The sequence below is a fragment of the Brachyistius frenatus genome, unplaced genomic scaffold (assembly GCF_029030835.1).
Source record: "Brachyistius frenatus isolate BFR_SWC_R1_liver_20210118 unplaced genomic scaffold, ASM2903083v1 Contig_2, whole genome shotgun sequence".
NCBI lineage: Eukaryota > Metazoa > Chordata > Actinopteri > Embiotocidae > Brachyistius > Brachyistius frenatus.
In genome coordinates, this window is record NW_027210601.1 from 4136548 (window position 1) to 4158248 (window position 21701).

Consider the following 21701-nt stretch of genomic DNA (forward strand, 5'->3'; position numbering starts at 1 on the left):
AGCAATTGTCACATTAATCGTAAAGGATCATGCAGAGTTACTGCCACTTGATAATGATGGACTGAAACTCCCTCCTTAAGCCACAGATAAATGTTGTCACTCTAGAATGCAGGAAGCACAGTCAATAAAGATAGATGCTGATGAGTTTACTGATGAGAGCAGTTTGTCTTTGTCACTGGCTTCGTCACCTAATTTCTGCTGTGATTTCAAGCTGTTTACATCGCATTTAAAAAACACACACACACACACACACACACACACACACACACACACACACACACACACACACACACACACACACACACACACACACCAGAAAACAGACAAACACTTTTCATATTATATGTATTCCACACAAATGGTTTAGATTCAATTTAAATCAACTTGAAATAGTTGCCACATGCCGTCCAAACGGAGCAATTATTGCACGCGCTCTTCTGTTTTTGCTTTGCGCGGATGTGCCGTGGAGGTTTGTCCTCTTCGGCCACCGTATGATGTCGTGGCTTTCTACTGACGCTACCCGGTTACTGACGACTGTCACTGCCAGCTCATTTCAGTACCACATTTTGTTTTCTTACCCAAAACCAAATATACCACCGGGCGGTGTTCGCTTCAGAGGCTCACAATGAGACGCGCCGGACTCGGTAACAAACCAGAAATTGAACACTTTTATTTTTTTTTTTTTAAAGTTCATACGTCAGCTCCGCTCGCTTGTTTAGCGAGCGGAGCTAACGCGAGCTAATGTTGTTACCCAGAGCTGCTAAAATGTTCCGATGTCGTCCTCTCGGGGGATAAAAGTTGAAACAAACCCAGCATTCAAATGTCAATAAATCCCCTCACTACTGGTGTACTGACAGCCAACTTTGGTTTCGCACAGGAGAAGGAGGCTCCGGGAATTACGTAGCGAGTGGATACAGCGTGTACGAGGAGGAGAATGAACACCTCCAGGAGGGACTGCGAGCCAAAGTCACCGCATTAAAAAGTGTAAGTAACCCACTGATGACAGGTTGGATGTTTTTAATCAAGTCACAGCTGAAAGGAAAGATCCGAAGTGTTGTGCACGTTGTGGTTGAAGTCTGGTGTGTGGATATCTTGAAATGGGTTTGTTGTTTCTGATGTGACGTCAAATTACGTTTTGATAATTGTTGTCATTTATTGCCAATTATGTAATTTTTTTTTCTTGATATTTGCAGCTGTCAATCGACATTGGGACGGAGGTTAAATACCAGAATAAAATGCTGGATGATATGGTGAGTTTTTACTTTTTTTTTTTTAAATTTCAATTTAAGTATTCTAGAGTCTTGAATGTTAAAACCATAATCTGCCAAAAAAAAAAAAAAAAAAAGTACAACATTTCCCCCCCTAAAAAGTGGTTTAAAAGAAGTATAAAGTCGTGAAATCAAAGTACTCAAAACGTAAGAAACTTAAGTAAATAGTTATAATCCACCACTTCAAACTATAATAATATATCCTTTGATCCGAATGTTTAGGTGCATTGTGGACTTCACTCTTTAATCCCTCTTTCCCACTGCAGGACACAGACTTTGACTCGACAGGAGGACTGCTTGGCGCCACCATCGGCAGAGTGAAGCAGCTGTCCAGAGGCAGTCAGACCAAACTGTTGTGCTACATGCTGCTCTTCTGTTTTTTTGTCTTCTTTGTCCTGTACTGGTTCATCAAGCTGAGGTGATAGAAGGACCCAGTTGGACTTGGCCCCTTAAACTCCACATCACTATGTGCCACGCCGTTATATCTCTAATCTAGACTAGGATAAGGAACGCAGGGATTTTTTTTTTTTTATTTGAAAAGACTGAGCTTTATATGTGGCCCGGTGTCTCAGCATTTCATACGATGAGCCCAATTTGAGTCATGAAAGGAGTCCGATTGATGCGATTTGACGGAGTCCTACTAGTAAAACTTGTTTAGAGGAGTGGATAAAGTCTGATCTGATTAATCAGAAGAGGGAGGATCATGTATATTGTATGTATACCTGCTGCCAATATTTGTATGTACTTCATAATTTGCAAATATATCTGCATTGACGAGATAAGACATTAAACATGCACCAACTGTGGAAGATAATACTGCGTCGCAAACCTTAATGCAAAAGTGGGAATGTTGAATGAGCAACGCAAACAAATATTTTGAATAGTTTACTATACAGAACAACTTGCGTAAAAAGTGATTTAGTTACAGAATGACATGATTTCAAAAATGAATGGATGGATTACATTGTTTCAACTTTGTTGTAAAAATGTTGTGAATGTAAATAAAAAAAAATGTATGCTCTGAATTGGCCAATATGAGTCTGTCTACTTGGACACAAATAAGATGCGCTCTAAATATTTGACAGTTGTGGAAATGTACCAAATGTCACGTAAAAAGCCTGATCATAAAACAGCTGGTTGTGCATAAATGGGTACGTTTAAAAGATGATTACTATTTAAATAAATTCATTGAATGTAATTACATCAAAGTTGTGCAATTGTTATTCATATTTGTAAGGACAGGCGAAGGAAAAAAAAAACAACAATCCTAATTGATGTTTGATTGAACACATCAGGAAATCTTCATGACCGCATGCCGGGTTGTTAAAACTATCAAAGGCAAAATGCTAAACATTCTCATGAGAAACTGGTCAAAGCGACAAAAAAATATCACGACTGCACTTAGGTGATTTGTGTGGGGTTTTTTTTCACATTGATTGCTATCAGCAAAGTTGTGACATCACATCTTGGGTAGTATGTCCATGTACTTGCAGATGATCCCCAGCATTACCTCATCAGCTCCTCCCCCAATCGACATTAACCTCGAATCCCTATGAGAGGGACAAATTTCAAACCATTTTGGGGTTTTTTGTGTCACAATCACAACTTCATGCTAAATCGGATTAGTACGTTTTTTTTCTGTCACCATGTGGCTAATAATACAGTTGCATTATTTGCCCTATCACTCAATGTCAGCACAGTGCAAAACAAGGATTTTGACAATCAGAAGTATTATTTGATTATACTAGTTAAAACAAATTGACCCATGCAAAAAAAAACAACACTTTAGTTTTTCATTCGCTGAATCTAAATATGTTTACAGTATGTATTTATAACCTCTAGTTTCTTGTTCCAGTATATTCATGTATCAGCTTGTATGTTGGCAGACTATTGCTGCACACCAACAAGAGATGTTTCTAAGCCAAATATATGCAAAATCCTACACTTGTACAATTCAGAAGTGAGTAAGTACACATTTGTAAGTGCAATAAGAGCCTTATAAAGGAATACGTAATGCACAGTTCTTGAACAATTTTATTTTCTACCTCAAAAACTTACCTTGTGCTAAAATGAGATTCGAATTTGGTTTGAAGTGTACTATCAGTCCCACCTATTTTAGTTTGTGACAAAAAAAAAGTTGAAATGCTGTTGCCCAGTGTTGTACACTCAATACCCAAGGGAGGAGGCTCCCAGAAAAAGAGACTGATTGTATTCATTCAAGAGTTTTCTTTATTAGACTGAAGCCATTCATCTGTCCAGTTATAATGTTGTGATTAAGAAATCACATTTAGCAGTCAAGTAAAACACACTGACCACAATATTTATCAGTCCTGCAACTGGGGAGGCTGCCGTTACCATAGAAACATTACACCCTCACAAGAAATGCACATCTGTCAGTCAAATATAACAACAGTTGGCGTGTTAGTGGCTGGTGCTGCTGAGTCATAGTTTTGTGGTGAGACATTACATGTTTTTTTGTGATTAGATGTGTGCAGGAGCGAAACCCTGAATATAATGAAGCTGTATGTTACAAATCAGATGCAGTTTCTTTCGGAGTTCATTTGCGCCACGCACACACACACACACACACACACACACACACACACACACACACACACACACACACACACACACACACACACACACACACACACACACACACACACACACACACACACACACACACACACACACACACACACACAAAGCAACATCTGCAGTGTGTTTATGACTGGTATTCTCTTAGATTTTCTGATACATCAAGAAAACAGGAAAAGCCCTTTTTACAAATAAAGTTTAACAAAAGAAAAACTGTATCTTACCTCTTTCGTTATTTTGGTCTTACCTGTAAAATCTGCTGACCGGCACATCACTGGTGAAGCCCATCCCTCCCCAGTACTGGAGACAACTATCGCTCAGCTCTCTGACCAGGCGGCCGCCCTTTAACTTGGCCATGGATGCCAGTTTGGTGACATCGTTGCCTTTAATGTACAATGCTGCAGGAAGGACAGACGAAGAGACATCAGCAGGGAAGAGTGTGAAAAATGTCCAGATGGACAGAATGTAAAGCAGAAAACAGAGACAATAAGCACATGTGTTTCAGTTTCAGGGTCACCTGCGGCTGGCTCTCATTCACTGTTTTTTCCATTCAAGCCTTTTCCCAGGGCAACTAATCAATACCTCTATTGTACTATAGGTACCCTCGAGAGGAGCACGTGTGAGCTGCGGGATTGTTTCTGTTTCAGTGTGTAAAGAAGTTTGTGTGTGTGTGTGTGTGTGTGTGTGTGTGTGTGTGTGTGTGTGTGTGTGTGTGTGTGTGTGTGTGTGTGTGTGTGTGTGTGTGTGCCCTTTATCTATTTGTGCCAAACAGATGCAAAAGCTTGGATTTCTGGGTAAACGGACTTGAACTGTTACCAGCTCCATGAATCCATTCAAGGCTGCGAGCCACTGAAGAGGTAAAAAACAGAACGAGAAAAGCACAAGACCATGGACCTCTGCCCGACAGACGCGCCCACATATTCATATTATAAACACTGCAGTGTTAAGCTCTTGGCTCGTATTTTGGAAGAGCTGGGCATGTTCCATTTGTTTCAATAACACTAATATCGAGCCACCACATTGCTCTCCAGTCGGCCCCATGCCCTCTGTCTTTTCAAACCAACCTACTGCATCATACATGGGCAAATAATTTGCATTGGCATTCACGTAAATTTTGCAGAGTTGAGTCAACTATTTGCCTTGGTTATCTTTGGTATCAAAGCATTCATTGGTTATCATTTTCCAAAAACACCACAGATGTAAAACAAAGAATGTGACCAAACTTGGGTGAGACGTGACTTACTGACGCTGTGAAGAAAAGCACTTAGCTAATACACAACTATGTACAACGATATTAGGCACTAAAACCTAAACTAACAGTAAAAAAATAATATCATGTAAAAAAGTAGCTTCATACAAAGTGCTACTTAATATCCTTTTTCCTTTAAAAGAACACAAGTGCACTTATTCACAGTTTTCCAAGGTGCAGGTAGATTGATTCAAACTTCCCACAGTTCTTCTGTGGATTTAGGCGGCCTCAGTGTTTCTGTCTCTTCATGTAACACCTCCATGACTTTGAGATGTAGGGACTGACTATATCATCTGTGGCAGGTCTCCTTGTTTTTGTCACATGAATGATTCCTTACGAGTCTGGCTGTATGTTTGAGGCAGTCATCTCACACTACAGATGAATTCGGGACCAATCGGACGCCTCACTGATGGTACTGTGTGATAGATAACAATCTAAACACCTGAAGCCCTTTTTCACATTAATGTGTGTTTTCAAAATAAATGCTATAGTGGTACAAGCCAACACTTTCCCCATCAATGCACACCATAACCCCAACAGCTGTCCTAATTCCAATGTATTAATTCTGTGATAAAAGGACATTAAAAGGGAACGCAGTCATTCAGAGTCAGCCGATACTAACATTAACCTTTAGTTTCTGTTTTTGTTGCGTTTCACCTGTGGCGCGGTGGAGGAGGGAGCGGAGCAGCTCGACTTCCGTCTGCAGCTCAGCCAACCTGAAGTGAACCGCCTGGTAGTGAAGGACAGGCTGCTTGAAGATCTTCCTCTGCTGTGTGTACCGAATGGTCTCCTGAATGATGTTCTCCATCGTGGTCAATGCTAGAGGCATAACAGTTTAGACAGATAGGTGATGTAAGGTTGTTCTTAACATCTTCACTACTGAGTGGCAACAACACTGATGACTCTGAGTCTTCTAGTCTAAGTTTTCATTAACAGGGCCAGACAGACTGATTTAAGAGCATCACATTCAGTAAAAACATTCTTTCTCACTTCTAAATACTTTCTCAAACATTCTGCCTAAGAAAACATTGACTCATGCTTGTTACCCAAAATCAAAAGTAAACAACGATTTTACCAAAGATTAATGGCTTGAACTGTGTGACCTGAACTCCCTATTTTTGTAAACTAAAAACAACAACACTACGACAAACTGACGCATTTTCCAGTGAAATCTGTACGAAGCTGATGAGATGTGACGAAAAAATGGAGAAGAAATATAACAGAAAACTGAGGAAGATGAAGTCTGAGGGAAAGATTAACTTGAAAAAGGTTCACCCACTGTTGGCCACTGCCCAGAGCCTCTCTTCCTGGAACTGAAGCATCTGATAGGTGAAGCCCATGCCTTCCTTGCCGATGACGTTCTTACACGGCACACGGACATCATCGAAAAACACTTCCGCTGTGTCTGACGACCACATACCCAGTTTACCAATCTTGCGGGCGATGTGTACGCCTACGACGGGAAAGACGGGAAACATAATCATCATACATCTTGGCAAAGACACACTAACACCAAATAACAAATGCTATTTAAGAAGGATATGACAATCTGTGTTTTTCAAAACAACCTGAAAACATGCAGAGTCCTACATTTGAGGACTGATTCTTGACGTAAGATGAATCACAAATTACATACATTCACCACAGCAGATTTCAGCTCATTAGTTAGCTGAATAGCTCATAGTTACATGACAAACTGATCCTACCTGGCAGGTTCATGGGCATACAGATGAGAGATTTGTTCCTGTGTGGAGGACCATCACTGGTGTTGGCAAGGAGACACATCCAGTCAGCCTGGGTACCGCTGGTGGTCCACATCTTTCCCCCATTGATCACATATTCATCCCCTTTCTTCACCGCCTTGGTCTTGATACCTTGAATCAGCATTTAGTGTGCATCGACATGCAAAGATGAGAAAAGGGCAGAGGGTTAAATCAAAAGTTTCAATTGATAAAAAGGTACAGCAATATAATCTCTGCCTTTAAATTAAAATACTTAGGCGCAGAGTTTTACCAAAAGAAATTACTGTTAAAGCTGGTGTATTACTACCGAAGGCAGAAAACATAACACAAATGCACTACATTAATAGAACGCTGATCCAGAAATAAAAAGACAAAAATGGTGAGATGTGATGACAGTGAATTTATTGCCTCACTGAAACTGACTTGCTGTTAAAGAGGAATTTATTATAAAATACTGAAGGAAAAAGCGCACTTGAGACATCAGAGCCAGCTCCGACTTCGCTGACTCCCAGGCAGGCCACTTTGTCCCCCATGACGGAGGGAAGGAGGAACTCTTTCTTGAGCTCAGCTGAACCAAACCTGCAGAGACAGACACATACAGTCACGGACAAAAGATTATCATCCATGACGATATTTCAATGTCCCTTCAGTGTCCCTTACCATCAAGAAAATGTCCATATTGTCGACATCTAATCTGAACCTGATAGGCAGGACACTTTGTAGCAAGAGTTGTGTGAAAGAGTTAAACTGTGCTGTGTAACTGTGGCAAGACAAAGGAGAAGCTGGTGCGCTTTAAAACAACACTGCCATGTTTTAGCCAATTACAGTTCCAGTGGGAGAGAGGAGGGGGCCCATGATATCACTCCCTCTTTTCTGCAGCTCTTAGTTCATAAACCTCATTGCAGGCTGGTGTATATCACCCTAATTAAGCTCCCGAGACTCCGACTGTCTAGTCCACTGAATTTTATCTTGTGTCACCAGCAGATGTTTCACAGCAGGAGGATACTACACAACTAGCCAAAGCACTACAAGGGTGAGACAAACTACTACCAAATATATTACGGACGGACTCCAAAAATGTGTACATTTATGTAGAAGTGTAACCAGTATAAAGACTTTGGATATGGATTTACTTTTTTTTAATTTTACTTATACAATTCTCACATTACATCAAGTGAAATGTGAGCCTCAGAACAACTATTATTGTCAACAATAGACCAATAAAAATGCACTAAAATAAAAAAGAACCTCAGAAGAGATGGGTGTAAAAAGTGGAAAGACTTCACAGCGATGAAGAAAATGTCTAAAACAAAGGCTCTTGCATAGTTGGACATGGTTTGGTTTTAAACACTCGTACATCAAACACACTATTTTCATCTCAAGCATCTGAAAACCAGGCATGGAAACGTGCTTGAACATGTACTTCAGCTCCAACACAACTGGCTCGAGAGGTGGTGTAAAAAGGAACAAAAAATAAATCAATAAAAATAAGCGTTGGTGCTTGAGCCTGTACTTTCCATAAGAAAATGCAGCCCTGGAGGGGGATTAGTTACACAAGCAAGATGACGATTTACATAAATCCAACGGAAGTTGTCGAGCGATATATGATTTCAGGCAAAACTCATCCGAGTACTCGATACTAGGTTTGTATGATTGTACCTGGCCAGTGCGGGAGTAGCCATGTCTGTTTGTACACCGATGGCCATGGGAATGCCTCCACAGTTGATGTTGCCGAGCTCGTCTGCCACTGCGACACTATAGCTGAAGTCCAGTCCCAAGCCTCCGTACTCTGCACAGGACAAAACACAAGACACCTTTAACTACCTCTGACAATTCAAGTCTAAGAGTTCACTGTGCATCAAGTGGATTCTTGTGTATTGTCATTATTTCGATTTTTGGTTTGGTTGTCCTTTATGCAAATTAGATAATAGTTGTGAGCATTAATACTAAGTTTAAAGAAGAAGAAAAAATAGGCTCACCAACACAAGCTGCTGTGGATAGATATGCCACTGTCACTACATTAGTAACCTTAAAGTAGCTTTACAGCCACCCACCCTGTCTCACTTCCATATTTCCTGTTATCTCTGTGATAAAATCACCACCTAGCAGGCTTCTCTGCGCACGCACGCTGGAAACTGGACACTAAACACTAGTATAATATTCTGAACTGATCCATTGGCATCGGAGCATGCACTCAAAGGATGTTATCATTAATTGCACCATCTGTAATTATGTGCAAAAAGCAGTGCTGGGAGATCAGGAGCACACTGTAGATAAAGGTCACTGTCATCTCAGTGTCATCTCATCTGCTCTACTTAGGATCTCCAACCCGATTTTGATCTCTTCACAACCCATTTGCAAAAAAAAAAAAAAAAAAAAAGGATGTCTATTTACTCCACTCTGGCAGTGGAGACCCGAGGTCCTTAATGGAGTTGAACAGTGCATTATAAACCAGGTTTAAAACACCACTTTGTGTCAGTCATCCTCATAAAACCCCATCTCTTTACCTTTCCTTTCTTTTTCCTTTTATCATCAGTTGCAGCATCCATTGTGTAATAAACAGACTGGTTTTTATACTAGCATGCTTAATGCTAAAGGCCAATTTTCTACCTGCAACTCCTGGAATGAGCGAGCTAATGTACCTGCTCTCACACAGCATTTCTCTCAAGATGGTTTGGTAAACATACACACACATTGTCAAATAAACAATATGAAGATGAACAGTCGTTCTGCAGTACAAAAAGAAAAGTTTAACTTCATCTCGTGCTGCTCGAGCAAATATAACCTGACAGTTATTCATTCAGGACATATCTTTTGATGATAATTTTCAGGCAGTCAAAAGTAACAAGATGGAGTACTTGTGAATGCTCTGTGCTCAGTTTTCCTGTGACTAAAAACAGCATGGCAGCAACTGAATGATGGATACTATTACCACTGACTGACAATGACTAATTATGAGTGAATTTCCCTCACACAGAGGCCTGCAACTCTAGCAAAGCGGTTTAATATCACATGTCAGACTAGTTATTGAATAATGGACAGCACAGGCTGGCAGACTGTCAAAATAGACAAGGAATAAAAGAAAGAGAGCAAAATAAATTGGGACAGATAGAGGGAGATGTAGCAGGACAAGCAAATAAGGGAGTGGGTGAGCCAAAAAAAATAAGAAAAAAAAAAAAAAAAAAAAAAAGGAAACAGGTGCAGCTGCGTGGCGATAAGTCTCGGAGCGCTGGAAACCCTGCCGCGGATAATGTGAACCAAGGGAAGCACCAAGGTTTATCCTAATTTAAACAAAACAGCAGGCCGTCTGGTTGAACAAGCAAGCAGAAGAAAAACAACAGAATTCTGTCACAAATGTCAAGTTCGAACACATATGGTTCTTCAGAGCAGCAGATGTTCCTCACCATAGGTTCTCGTCGAAAGGAGTTCCATATGAAACACCAATTAAAGGATACAAAATCTAAGGATTTCAAAGCGTAGCACAAGCAGACATTAGCAAAGGTGATGAGTAACATGCTGTAGTTTTCCATGGCTATTCTACACTGTTTCTGCACTGAATATGCAAATCAATAAGGAAATGATTTTAAAATAGATGATTTCCCCCCCCAGAGGATGAATCATTAAACATCTCCATGGGAGTTATGTAACTGCGCCAATAGAAATAAGTTACTAAATACTGAATCATGAATGCATGTCATCATTAAAGAAATTTCCCCTCGGGGATTAATAAAGTGTATAAAATCAAAAATCAAAAAAAAATTACAGTGTGATGTCATGTAAAATCAGACTGTTCGCAATGTTTCTAAGTTATAGAAAGTCATTGATCATAGCATTACTGAAGTCAAAGATGTGAAACAGGAAACAGCCCAAATCTCCCAAGTCTCATCAAGATGTTATTCATTTAAACATAGCATCAAAAATACTCAGTTAAAGGGAAAATAAAGTGTGCAGGCGACCAGGCTGTATCTAGTGCCGGCAGGACATTGGGCCATTTCCATGGTGTGATCTGCAGATAGCTCTCTGTCAGTGGAGAGGAAAACAGGCAGGGAGCCAGGGGTCATCCCTGTCCTCTCTCTCTCTCAGCGAAGCCACCTTGAGAAAACTTCCTGTTCTCGTGTTGAAGGGTAATAATGCCTTTCCTTGCACATGGAAAAAGAGTGCGAAGTGTTGAGTGTTGTCTATAGACTGCATAAGGCTGTAAACAGACACATTAAATGTGTTTGCCGTTTGAAACGTAGGACATTTCATACTTTGCTCTTTGAAATATAAAGTCATCAAGGCCCACAGGAGCCCTGAGGGATGACGGCAAATGCCTAGACACAGTCGGGCCTCGTGTTAAGTGTGCTACATAGTCTGGGGTTTTAAATGGTAACAGTCAACACGATCATAGAAAACAATGTATCACTAATACACTATGTTACTATGAGCATTTATTTTTTTCATAAAAAATATTAGTATCCATAAGCAATACAGAAACGGTAGAATGTGAGATCATTTTGTCTCGAACTGAGTCTCTATATCGGATAAGGGAAAATGGTGCACATTCAGGATATCAAGACAATGTCAATTGATTCTGGATAATTCCTGAAATTGTATTTAGTAACAAATTCATAGATATATTATAAAATCTTGACACATTTACAGATTTCTTTTTTACTGTTACTACATAAAAGTTTTTCAACTGAACAAGCGCAACCTCTTGTGTAATTCCACCCAATGAATCATTTCTGCATGAAACACACTCCCAAATCCCTTTTCCCATCCCTATAATCCAAGCCTCTAAATCAATTAACCCACAGTAGAATTCTTTTGAGTCTGCTTCATTAGTTAGCACAGCGACACAACAGAAAACATCTTGTTGTAGTTACTACGAATGCACCTGTTTTTTTTTTAAAGACTTACAGTTCAGTAGGAAATCTGGTCCTCCTTTCCTCTTATGGTTAAACCAAAATCAGCAGTAATGATTAGAAAGAGCCTGAGTTTACAAATACACGTGTTGAATATTGTCTTTTATTTTGAAGATACACATGCAGTGCAAAGTCTTGGCTTTACCTGTCAAAAATGTTTCATTTGGAGCTTTTAAATTTGACACAGGCCTTAGTGAACAGGGACTATACGGCCTACTGCAAGGGCACAGTATCAATGCAAAGCACTACACTAACCAGTTGTTTCTAATTTATAGAGTATAATTGATCCTCTACTGTCATTAAGTTCTACTAATGGTATCTACTAGGAATGTTTCCTGTGCATGATAGAAGGTAATCTACCACCTGCTCATACAGTGTGTCTTCCACTGGGCCAATCCTCCTCTCTAATCTTGTCTCCTAATGCTTAATGCTTGTGTACTCAGCACATTTTAATTCCCTCGCCCTCCCTCGTCTCTGACCTACAGACTTGTGGTGGAGTATTTGTCACAGCGCTCACATTTTTGTTCTATTTTTTCAGCATCAAATGTCAGAATTAGAACTGCAGCTGGCTTTACCGAAGATAATAATGAGAAGTGGAGAATTATTAAGAGAAACAAATCTATTATTGTGGAAATAACTTAATACAGAAAAACTGTGGAAGATTAAACATCTGCTGTTGATTGTCCAACATTTCCCACAAATCTCTTCACATATTCAGGATGGATTACACATCAAACCCACAAAAATGTTGTGGTCCTGTACTGCAGTTATCCCTCTCCCTCCTCTACCTCTGCAAAGACCCAGCTGGGTATACATCTGGAAATGGGATAGCAGACAGCTGTTGTGGGAGGTGTGGGAGGTGTGTGTGTGTGTGTGTGTGTGTGTGTGTGTGTGTGTGTGTGTGTGTGTGTGTGTGTGTGTGTGTGTGTGTGTGTGTGTGTGTGTGTGTGGGGGGGGGGGGTTGTGACACCAACACCCATCATCAAAGCGGGAACATTTGTAAACCAGACCGACTGTAAATGTAGGACTGTCAAACTAAAAGAAAACAAATGGGACATGAATTCAGCTGTGAAAAAGATGTGCTAAATGTCTCGTGACGCATGAAATGGTCAAAATGGGCACACAGTGAAGGATTCCTCAGTTTCTAGTGTTGCGGGAAACATTTCAATCCACCTATCCCTTAATTTAGGGAAATTCTATCCACCACCTAAACTATAATTCAGAGTTTGACTGCTTTTCATGACAGTCTTCTTAAATTAAAATATTGTATCCTTAAAAGCAATATTTATGTTGTGCCAGATAGATAGATAGATAGATGGACAGATACTTTATTAATCCCTCAAAAGGAACATTTTTAAGGGGTTTTCAATCCTCAGATATGCTACAGATTTATCATGGGAGTTTTTGCAATGGTAACAGAAACAGCACATCCCAGCAGCATATATCATGCAGACTGAGGCCGGGATGATTTATCAGTCTTCACGTTTGTATGAATGACCAACTGGAATTTGCAAGAATACAAATGGGAAAAAAAAGTCTGCACCGGAAAATGCTCTCGTATGCGTCCAGCGTCCTTCTCGTGTAATGAATGCATTTTTGGCAAACACGTCAAAACATGAGCTGCTTTGATGCTTTAACTTTTCCATTAAGACATCCAGGTTAACTGAAAATCAGGGAGAAGAGTAAAACAGTAGGTTTTCAACAGTTTGTTCACGGACTTGTCTAGACAACTAACTCTAAATTTTTACTGTATTCATTTGTTAAAATTTTAATTGTCTGTAAGACACAATTAGGTAAAAGCCTTTTGTTTCCATGAGCAATAAAAGGGAACCCAGTTTGGCACCTTGGTGTAAATATTATTATCATTTCCCAGCAGGCTTGTTGTCTCTCTTGGATCTTTGCACAGAAAATGAGTCTCCAAAATAAAGGCTTCTGTGTTTTTATATCAAACAAACCTTCTCACTCTCTCTCTCTCTTCCAGATAATACCACGAGATTAATTAAACTCATCATTTTTCAAAAAGAGTTGTCTCCGATTTTAAATACGAAATCACAATGGAAATCATCTCCTCAGAGGGGAGACGGGTTGGAACCTATCCCAAATACACTGCTACTCCTCAGCAGATCTAATAAAGATACAGGTGTAACAAACAAATGCACCAACTTTCATTTTTGTGTGCAATTTCATGACAAAACCTGAGGGAGGATGAAGAAGATTGTTGTTGGGAGGAGTTGACTGCAGGGGTACTGCATCGCCCTGAAGTGTGTTTATCAAAGTCAATGTTCCACCTGACTTTAGAAGTCCTCAGAGGAGCAGGTATTATCAGGTGTCTTACCAACTGGCTTGTTGACCCCCAGAAAGCCAGCATTTCCCAAGATCTTGAAGACTTTGTGGGCTGGAAACTTCCCTTCTGCTTCCCACTGATCCACGTGAGGGTTGATGTCCTGCTCAATGAGCTGTAGCACAAACACAACAAAGGAGATATCTTATATTGTATTTGTGTGTGCTTCTAATATACAACGTGCATGAAATATTTATTGTAAATTTCTCGTGAATCTCAAGAAGACATTTGCATTGGTTTGCACGTTTGTGCATGGACACGCATTGATTTCTTCGCTTTTGTATCTTAATGAGATTCTGACAATACACGACAGCCCCACTATTCTATCTCCCGTCTCATAAGTAAGACCAAAAGGACATAGTGACTTCTATGCGTGCGCGGGCTCCCAGTTGTGTGGGGCACATACCTCTCTCATCAAAATAATAATAAGTAAGAGAGTAATCTCTTAAGCTGACAGACATAAGGTATTTCATATCAATGAATAGAAAGCTGGCTGGAAATATGTGTTACATGGTAATCACGTCGAATACAGCGACTGTATGCACGCCGCGCTATTTTCTACATTATCAGTGGATGTGGGGTTTTTGTACGGAAGCCAATATTTTGCTGATATTCAATACCTTTGCATTCAACCATTTGCATGCTAATGTTTTAATGACTCCATTTTCTCCCCATCGGTACGTTTTTTTTTGGCAGGGTAGAAAAAAACCTCTCAAGTACTATTTAGATCAGCATGCAAAACTGAAGCTCTGTACTGAAACCCAAACTAATGACATTCCTCCTGGGTTAGCAGCCACTCCATCTACTCAGCCACAAAGCCTGGGATACAGCTGCCTAGAAATGAAGGATGACTATATTATTTGCTTTTAAAGTGTGGCAAAAAAAAAAAAGAGCAGTAAGTGAGCAGCTGTGGTTGTTGCATGGCTTTCATTACATAAGAGGTAAATGGTGTTAATTTTACATATCGGCAAAAGTCTAACTTCATGCTAATTTGTGCCAAAGCTAAATGAAATAAGGATGTATACGGGAGGAACAAATGTACTGTGGTTGTGTTGTCACTCAATTTCAAATAATAATCCTTCGCTAGTGAGAGTGGCTTTTGTTTTGTCTTTCGACTTCTAATGAAAGGAGCAGTATGCTCTTTGTCACTGGAGCCTTATTCTGTGAGTCATGAAAATGTCTGCAGTGAGTGAAGAGTGTGTTACAACCTGGTTTTGGAATAGACTTTGGAGCGAGCGGCCATCAGTGCCATGACTCATGTCAAGCAACTGGAAGTGGTGCGCAGCTGGAGAAGCACTTATGAATGACCAATCTACTGAGATGCTCGTATGCTACTATTTTCCTTTGCAACACGTCAGGATGCTTCACAGGGAATAGGCTGAAGATCTCTAGCATAGTTTCATGTTTATGTGCTCATTTTTATCTTTTTTTTTTTTTTTTTAGACAATTCTTCACAAGTCAGGCTTTGACAGCATGGAGTTTCAGTACACAGGACATCAACAACAGTTTGTGCAAAATAAAGATTGCTATTATTCAGTGCTGCTGTCCAAGCAAATCGAGTTAAATCAAGCAAATTAAATAGACACATGAAATAAAAATATATGTGCTGTGACTTTCTTTCTGAATGTTTCTTTTGAAAAAAAAAATGCATCCTCACTTCAATGAACAAACATTTTAATGAGCCACGGTTTCAACAGACTCATTACAATTTTGCTCTTTGAATGTGTGTCTCTTCAGTGCAATATGCTCTAAATGGTGGGTAAAACCAATGAAAAGTAATGATTAAAACAAAAGAGGTATTTGGCGGAAATGGTAATCCAAGCCTCTGCCAATAAAAGAGTTAACTACGGTATGTTCAGAAATGTGAAAAACCCCATTTGATTATCCTGTTGCTTTGATTTGATTTTTTTTAAAAGTCCTGAAAAAGTATTCAAAGTTTTTTTTTTTTCCACGACTGCAAAAAGTAGTGCACACTCTTTTTCTCGTGCCAAAACATGCAAACCCAATCCACCGGTCCACTCCCCGAGCAAAAACAAACACAATGGGTGAGAAACATCTGAACACCAAGCAGATAGAAAACATGGCCATCATCTTTTGACTGTCCAACACCGAAAACAGACACGGCTGTCAACACCTACATGGGTGTAAATGCCTGGGCCAAATATGAAAATTCCAGCAGGTATTGAAAGAGGCAGGTATTGGTCCCCTTTAACCTGCTTTAAACTCATCTGTGTTCAAAGTTCAGATCCTGAGGAGGGAAAGGGAGGGACGAGTGGTTGCTGGAAAGGGAAACATAAAGGTCAGCAGGGAGTTATCCCACATATCCGCACAAAGGTTATTGTGCACTATGTGCTACATACCAGAAACCAGAACAATTTCGCATCACTGACCGCTCATGTAGTAAGACAGGGTCAAAAACATTGCATTATCAAGTCTTTCAAAATGTCCAGTCTGGACTGCGGGAGCCTTGCCCTGGGCGAGATAGCCAATCAGACCATGAATCAGACCATGTAGCACTATGTACCAAACCGAGAGGCACTTCACACGACATATATCAACAATTCTTCATTCAAAATTCAACAATCTAACCGTATAATAGCCTCAGACAGGACAAATAGCAAAAACATAAGGCTACAGTTTCAAATTGACGTCTCTTGCCAAAGTGGCGCCACTCGGCACTCTGACTCATCCTCAGCATGAAGGTATAAGCCGGACCTGTCAGGTTCAGCATTGTCACTTCCTCCTTGACTGTTTTTTTTTTTTTGGACCTTGTAGCCATTTCAAGCATCCACTCATCCTTTCAAAGATCAAACATTGGCTGAGGAGTCTGAATTCAACTGCATTAAGCTAACAACATCAGACGTTACATCACCATACTTATTCCTAAAATATGTAAATGATGAACAACGGATCTTCACATCATTATAATGCGATGTGTACATGTAATAAATAATGAAATGAAATGTCTATTTTTTGGAGTGCAATTGTTCGGCCTTTCAGCAAGGAGCCTCACGTACCACCAGTGGTACAAGTACCACAGTTTGGGAATCACTGTTCTAGACGCTACGTACAGACTCGTTGTGTTAAAGTGTGTTAAAGGTTCACCTTTTACCATATATTATACGTTACGGCTGAAAAATAATTACAGCCCACTGGCCCTCACAGTTGTTCTGTAATATCTTAGACATGTGTACTACAATGGCTTTGTTGTGGTCTGGGAAATCTCAGTCTGAAAATTAAGGGAGGCTGCACATGAGTAGCTTCTTCCTAGAAATGTCAGGGAAGTATTGTTTGGCTCTTTGACCTTCCACGCATACCAACTTTGGCCGGTTTTGTACATGTAGGAGACCCTGGAAGCCGGACTAATTTCTTGGCACAAGAATACTTTTTTCAGTCTATAAATGAGCACACAAATACAATCCAACATGGCCCTTCCTACTAATAGAAAATTAGTAGTGGAAACACCGCCACTGCCTAACCTTGAGCAGTGTCTGAAGGATTTCCTACAACCCCATTTGAATACTATCTACAAACACAAACAAGTCTAGCGAATTCTTTTAATAAACCATCCTGCCTCAAGTTCCCTTTCCTGCACTGCCAACTTATTGTTCTGCATTTCCTTTTCAGATTTTCATCCTTCCCAATATTCCCAATGCTAGTTTATTTTCAACCTCCTGGCGTCCTTTGAAGGTTTAGTCAGACAACAAGTTTCCTCTCCATTTACCGCAACATCTTTGCAACCTGCCTTAAATTAGGTTCTCATTGATATTTTTACAGCGTCTGTCTCCAGTGTTTGTCTACAAATATTTATCCAAAATGAGTCAAGCTGATTACTTATTCTTGCTTTGAGTTATTTGCTACCATACTGTAACTGCCAACTGCTAATATTCAGTTCAGCAAACACAAAAGCGTGATATGTCAGCAAACATGGGAGAAAAACGGTGCAGTACAAACGTTTCATAGTTTGGAGAATTTTTTTTTATTTGAAATTTTTATATAAAACCTTTTAAAAGAATCTGAGTTGGCTGAGGGCTTTTGAGTCATCCCGCCTCCGTCCATGTCTACAACCCTAATGTGCCTTTAAACTGTCTTTGAATGCTCCTCTTGCTCAAGCAAAAAACAAAAACTCAGCTGGTTAACCCCAAAGTCACAAAAAAAATTGTTTCTGCTTATAAAGCTAGGGAAACCATATGGGCAGAAATATGTGTCAGTAGAAACTGAATTTGAATCATTAATATTTGAATTTGAATTGTAAAACTTGAATAATTGCTTTAAATTTTTTAATTCGAATTGTAAAACTTATTTAAATTTTAGTTTGAAACTGAATTTCAATAAACTTAAAATAAACCAATTCAAATTCAAGTACAAATGATTCAAATTCAGTTTCTACTGAGTATTTCCGCCCCTAAAACCGCAGTTAACACGAATCAAACAGTCCTTTTTGCCTTCTCCACAGGTTGCCAAACATAAACACATTAAATAAATCAATTATCTCAAGTTCAGATCATCTGTACATCAAGATATTTCAGTGTTTTGTCAAACCATTTCAGGGAATATTAACATTCTTAAATCTCACGGTGTAAAATACAGCAGAAAATGGGACTCAAATTCCGACAAATCACACAGCTCCAAAAATTAGTTTTCCACAAACATGTTTTTAAATCTGCCAATCTTTATGGCCAGAAAAAGAATAACAGTTCTTGTAACTAAAGGTATTTGGCCTTTAGATATGTGATATGCAATTTTTTTTATAGGGCCAATCATTTGTTTTACACAAACTCAAATTGTATCTGTTTAGGCTGCATTAGCTTGATAAAGCATTGACATCTGAATGCCAAGGCCCATTCGGTATTCCAGACACTAACAATGTTTATACACTTTAGTCTTACAAATAACCTCCAGTTAGAAACCCAACTGGAATCAAGAATCATGTTCCTGGATCTACAATTACTGCCTCGTGGTTGTGTACCAACTATTCAATTTGGAGTTTACATCCATTTCTGTCCAGGTATATGTAGAAAAAAAAAAAAGGTATTCAGAGTAGTAAATGGTAAATGTTCTGTACTTGTATAGCGCTTTATCACCTTTCAGTCTTAAAGCGCTTTTACATGGTCTTTCCATTCACCCATTCACACACTAATGAGACAGATCACCATGCAAGGTGCCGCCATCAGGAGCACATTCACACACCGATGGTACACCATCGGGAGCAATTTAGGGTTCAGTGTCTTGCTCAAGGACATTTAGGCAGGTGGGCAGGAGGGCAGGAGGAGCTGGAGATCAAACCACCAACCTTCCAATTAGTGTGCAACCCGCTCTACCGTCTGAGCCACAGCCTCCCTAGTAGTCTAAGGCTATATCACTAAAATTGATTCGACTTGACTTTTTTTTTTTTTTTAAGCTTTGTTGTTCTTATTCTGCTTTATTTCTACAGTATTAGTGTAAATTCATTGAAAAAAACAAAACAACCAAAAAAACCTCATATCTTGAATGTGGTCACCTGCCTGGCCAACAAAAAGTGATTCTGACGGAACAAAGTTGTAAACGTTACAACTTTTATTTCATTTCACCCAATGATTCTTTACATATGGTAATAGATGTTAAAAAAATGGACAAATATGTAACCATAGCTGCTCATCATCCTATTATCAGCGCTGAGACGCTGTGCACGTTGGCAAGAGCACTGCTGGCATTAATAAAGTAATATGTGTGTATGTATATATATATATTTATTTATGTGGGAGTGTATGGTGGGGTCATGAAAACATGCAGCTGCTGTCACCTCTCCTGGAAGCTTTGCCCTGCTTTCCCCCCTTTCCATAACGTTAGATAAAGACATGCTTGTTTGTACAATCACTTGTAGACACACACATTAACACTTCTTTCCAACTGTGGTACTACAAACCGTGAAAATGTTGGACTGCACACAGAGAAAAAGCAGACATCAACAGACAAGCCATCACCGTGACCTCTTACCCACTTTCATTTGACTGTCTCCATGACACTGCTTCTTGAGGTTATATAATATTATAGTCTGCCTTGGAGCAACACCAATAAGTTATCCAACTGTCAGCGACTGAACAAAGTCAAATTTTGTTTTCTTCCGTTTCCTCAAAACTTCAGTGTCAACGTTTGCAGTGCAGCGTACCTTTCTGAGGGACTCCTTCAATGCAAAGTGCTCTTGCGAGTAGATTAAATGGTCGGCCGCGGTCTCTGCTGCTGGTTTAGACGACGCATTTTCAGACAACGACCGGACACCAACAAACGAGTTAAATTTGTAGAAATTACGGCTGTGCAAAAGCAGGTTCAAACGCAGAACTCCCCCGTTCAGCGCCATTACTGTTTACAAAATAGCGCATGCGCACTCCGTGTTTCTGGCTGTGACTCTTTGGGAAGCAAAGGCGGTGATTTCTCCCGGGATCAAAAATAAACCCACCGGGAAATTAGTTATTAATATTGTATTCCCGTCTGGTTCCATCATTTTGGGGAAATGCTCACGTTGAATAAGTAAAAAAAAAAAGGTTCCATAGAAGTTTTACAAAAATGCCTAATCCACTTACAGTAGCCTGCAGTATCAGTGGTGGAAAGTAAATACTCACGAATAAATCCAATTTTGAGTTACTGGTACTTTACTTGAATATTTCCATTAGATGTTACTATATTTCCAATACACTAAAAAAGGGAAATACTGAACTTTTTACTGCATACTTTGACAGCTTTCGTTTCTTTTCAAATGAAGAAAAATCTCTCTCCCTATATATACAACTGTAAGTAGCTTATAGTAGTTCAAATAGCTCCACCGACAGCAGGTACAGTAAAATGCTGCCTACACAAGGATCCTTCACTAACAATTTAATGGTACCATATATAATATAACAGTCAGAAGGACTAAACCAGCACGATGACTTGAATACTTTGATTCCATTTTTCTGCCAGAGAACAGCATGTAGTGAAATGTAGTAAAAGTAATTTACACATTGATGTATGTATTGGTACTTTTACTGAAGCAAAGGATCTGAATACTTCTTGGACCACTGGGTATCTCATTTTCACAGCAGTGATTCTGAACCTGAGGGTCACAGGATTAATCTAAGGAGGGTTGCAGAACACAGGCAGGAAAATAAACAAATATTAAATTTTCTAGTAAAAATTCGACATTTTTAACATTTCAGGCCACTAAATTGCAAAAGATAGAAAAAAAATTACCTTATGTTTCACAGAAAATGTTATGTCCTTTTGCTATTAGTGCTGAATCTTGTGAATTCCATTAATTATATTAGCAAATTCAAACCTTCATGAGCTTAAACAACAGGAACAATAGATAAAATAATATCAAACTAAAAAGGCAACAGTTGAAAAAGATTTAAACATTGCAAACAAACCGAGCTCATAAAAGTATCCTTTAGAATTTCATATTAACCATTATGTATGCTACAAAATGATAATGATCACATAAAATCTTATGAGAAAAAGTCAGGCAAACCCTTAATGTATGCAAACTGAGTTATGAAGATGTATCTGTTTCTCTTGTCTTGACAGCAGTGAATCACGGAGACAGGCTGAGTTATAAACATGCACGTTTAATGACAGTTGCTT

At 39.4% G+C, this 21701-nt stretch overlaps 2 protein-coding genes across 2 annotated transcripts; one reads left to right on the forward strand and one right to left on the reverse strand.

Annotated features, from left to right (window-relative positions):
• The first annotated feature begins 504 nt into the window (after nucleotides 1-504).
• bet1 (Bet1 golgi vesicular membrane trafficking protein) lies at nucleotides 505-2293 on the forward strand. The gene is made up of 4 exons (XM_069694520.1): nucleotides 505-644; nucleotides 878-984; nucleotides 1194-1250; nucleotides 1535-2293. The coding sequence occupies exons 1-4, from the start codon at nucleotides 626-628 to the stop codon at nucleotides 1688-1690; spliced, it is 339 nt and encodes a 112-aa protein (XP_069550621.1). The 5' UTR covers nucleotides 505-625; the 3' UTR covers nucleotides 1691-2293.
• Nucleotides 2139-20450, reverse strand: LOC138618636 (probable acyl-CoA dehydrogenase 6). Its single transcript, XM_069694506.1, has 9 exons — nucleotides 20254-20450; nucleotides 14100-14220; nucleotides 8517-8646; nucleotides 7330-7436; nucleotides 6822-6989; nucleotides 6395-6568; nucleotides 5773-5934; nucleotides 4114-4264; nucleotides 2139-2818 (listed from the first exon to the last, which is right to left on the reverse strand). The coding sequence occupies exons 1-9, from the start codon at nucleotides 20440-20442 to the stop codon at nucleotides 2728-2730; spliced, it is 1293 nt and encodes a 430-aa protein (XP_069550607.1). The 5' UTR covers nucleotides 20443-20450; the 3' UTR covers nucleotides 2139-2727.
• Nucleotides 20451-21701: the final 1251 nt, after the last annotated feature.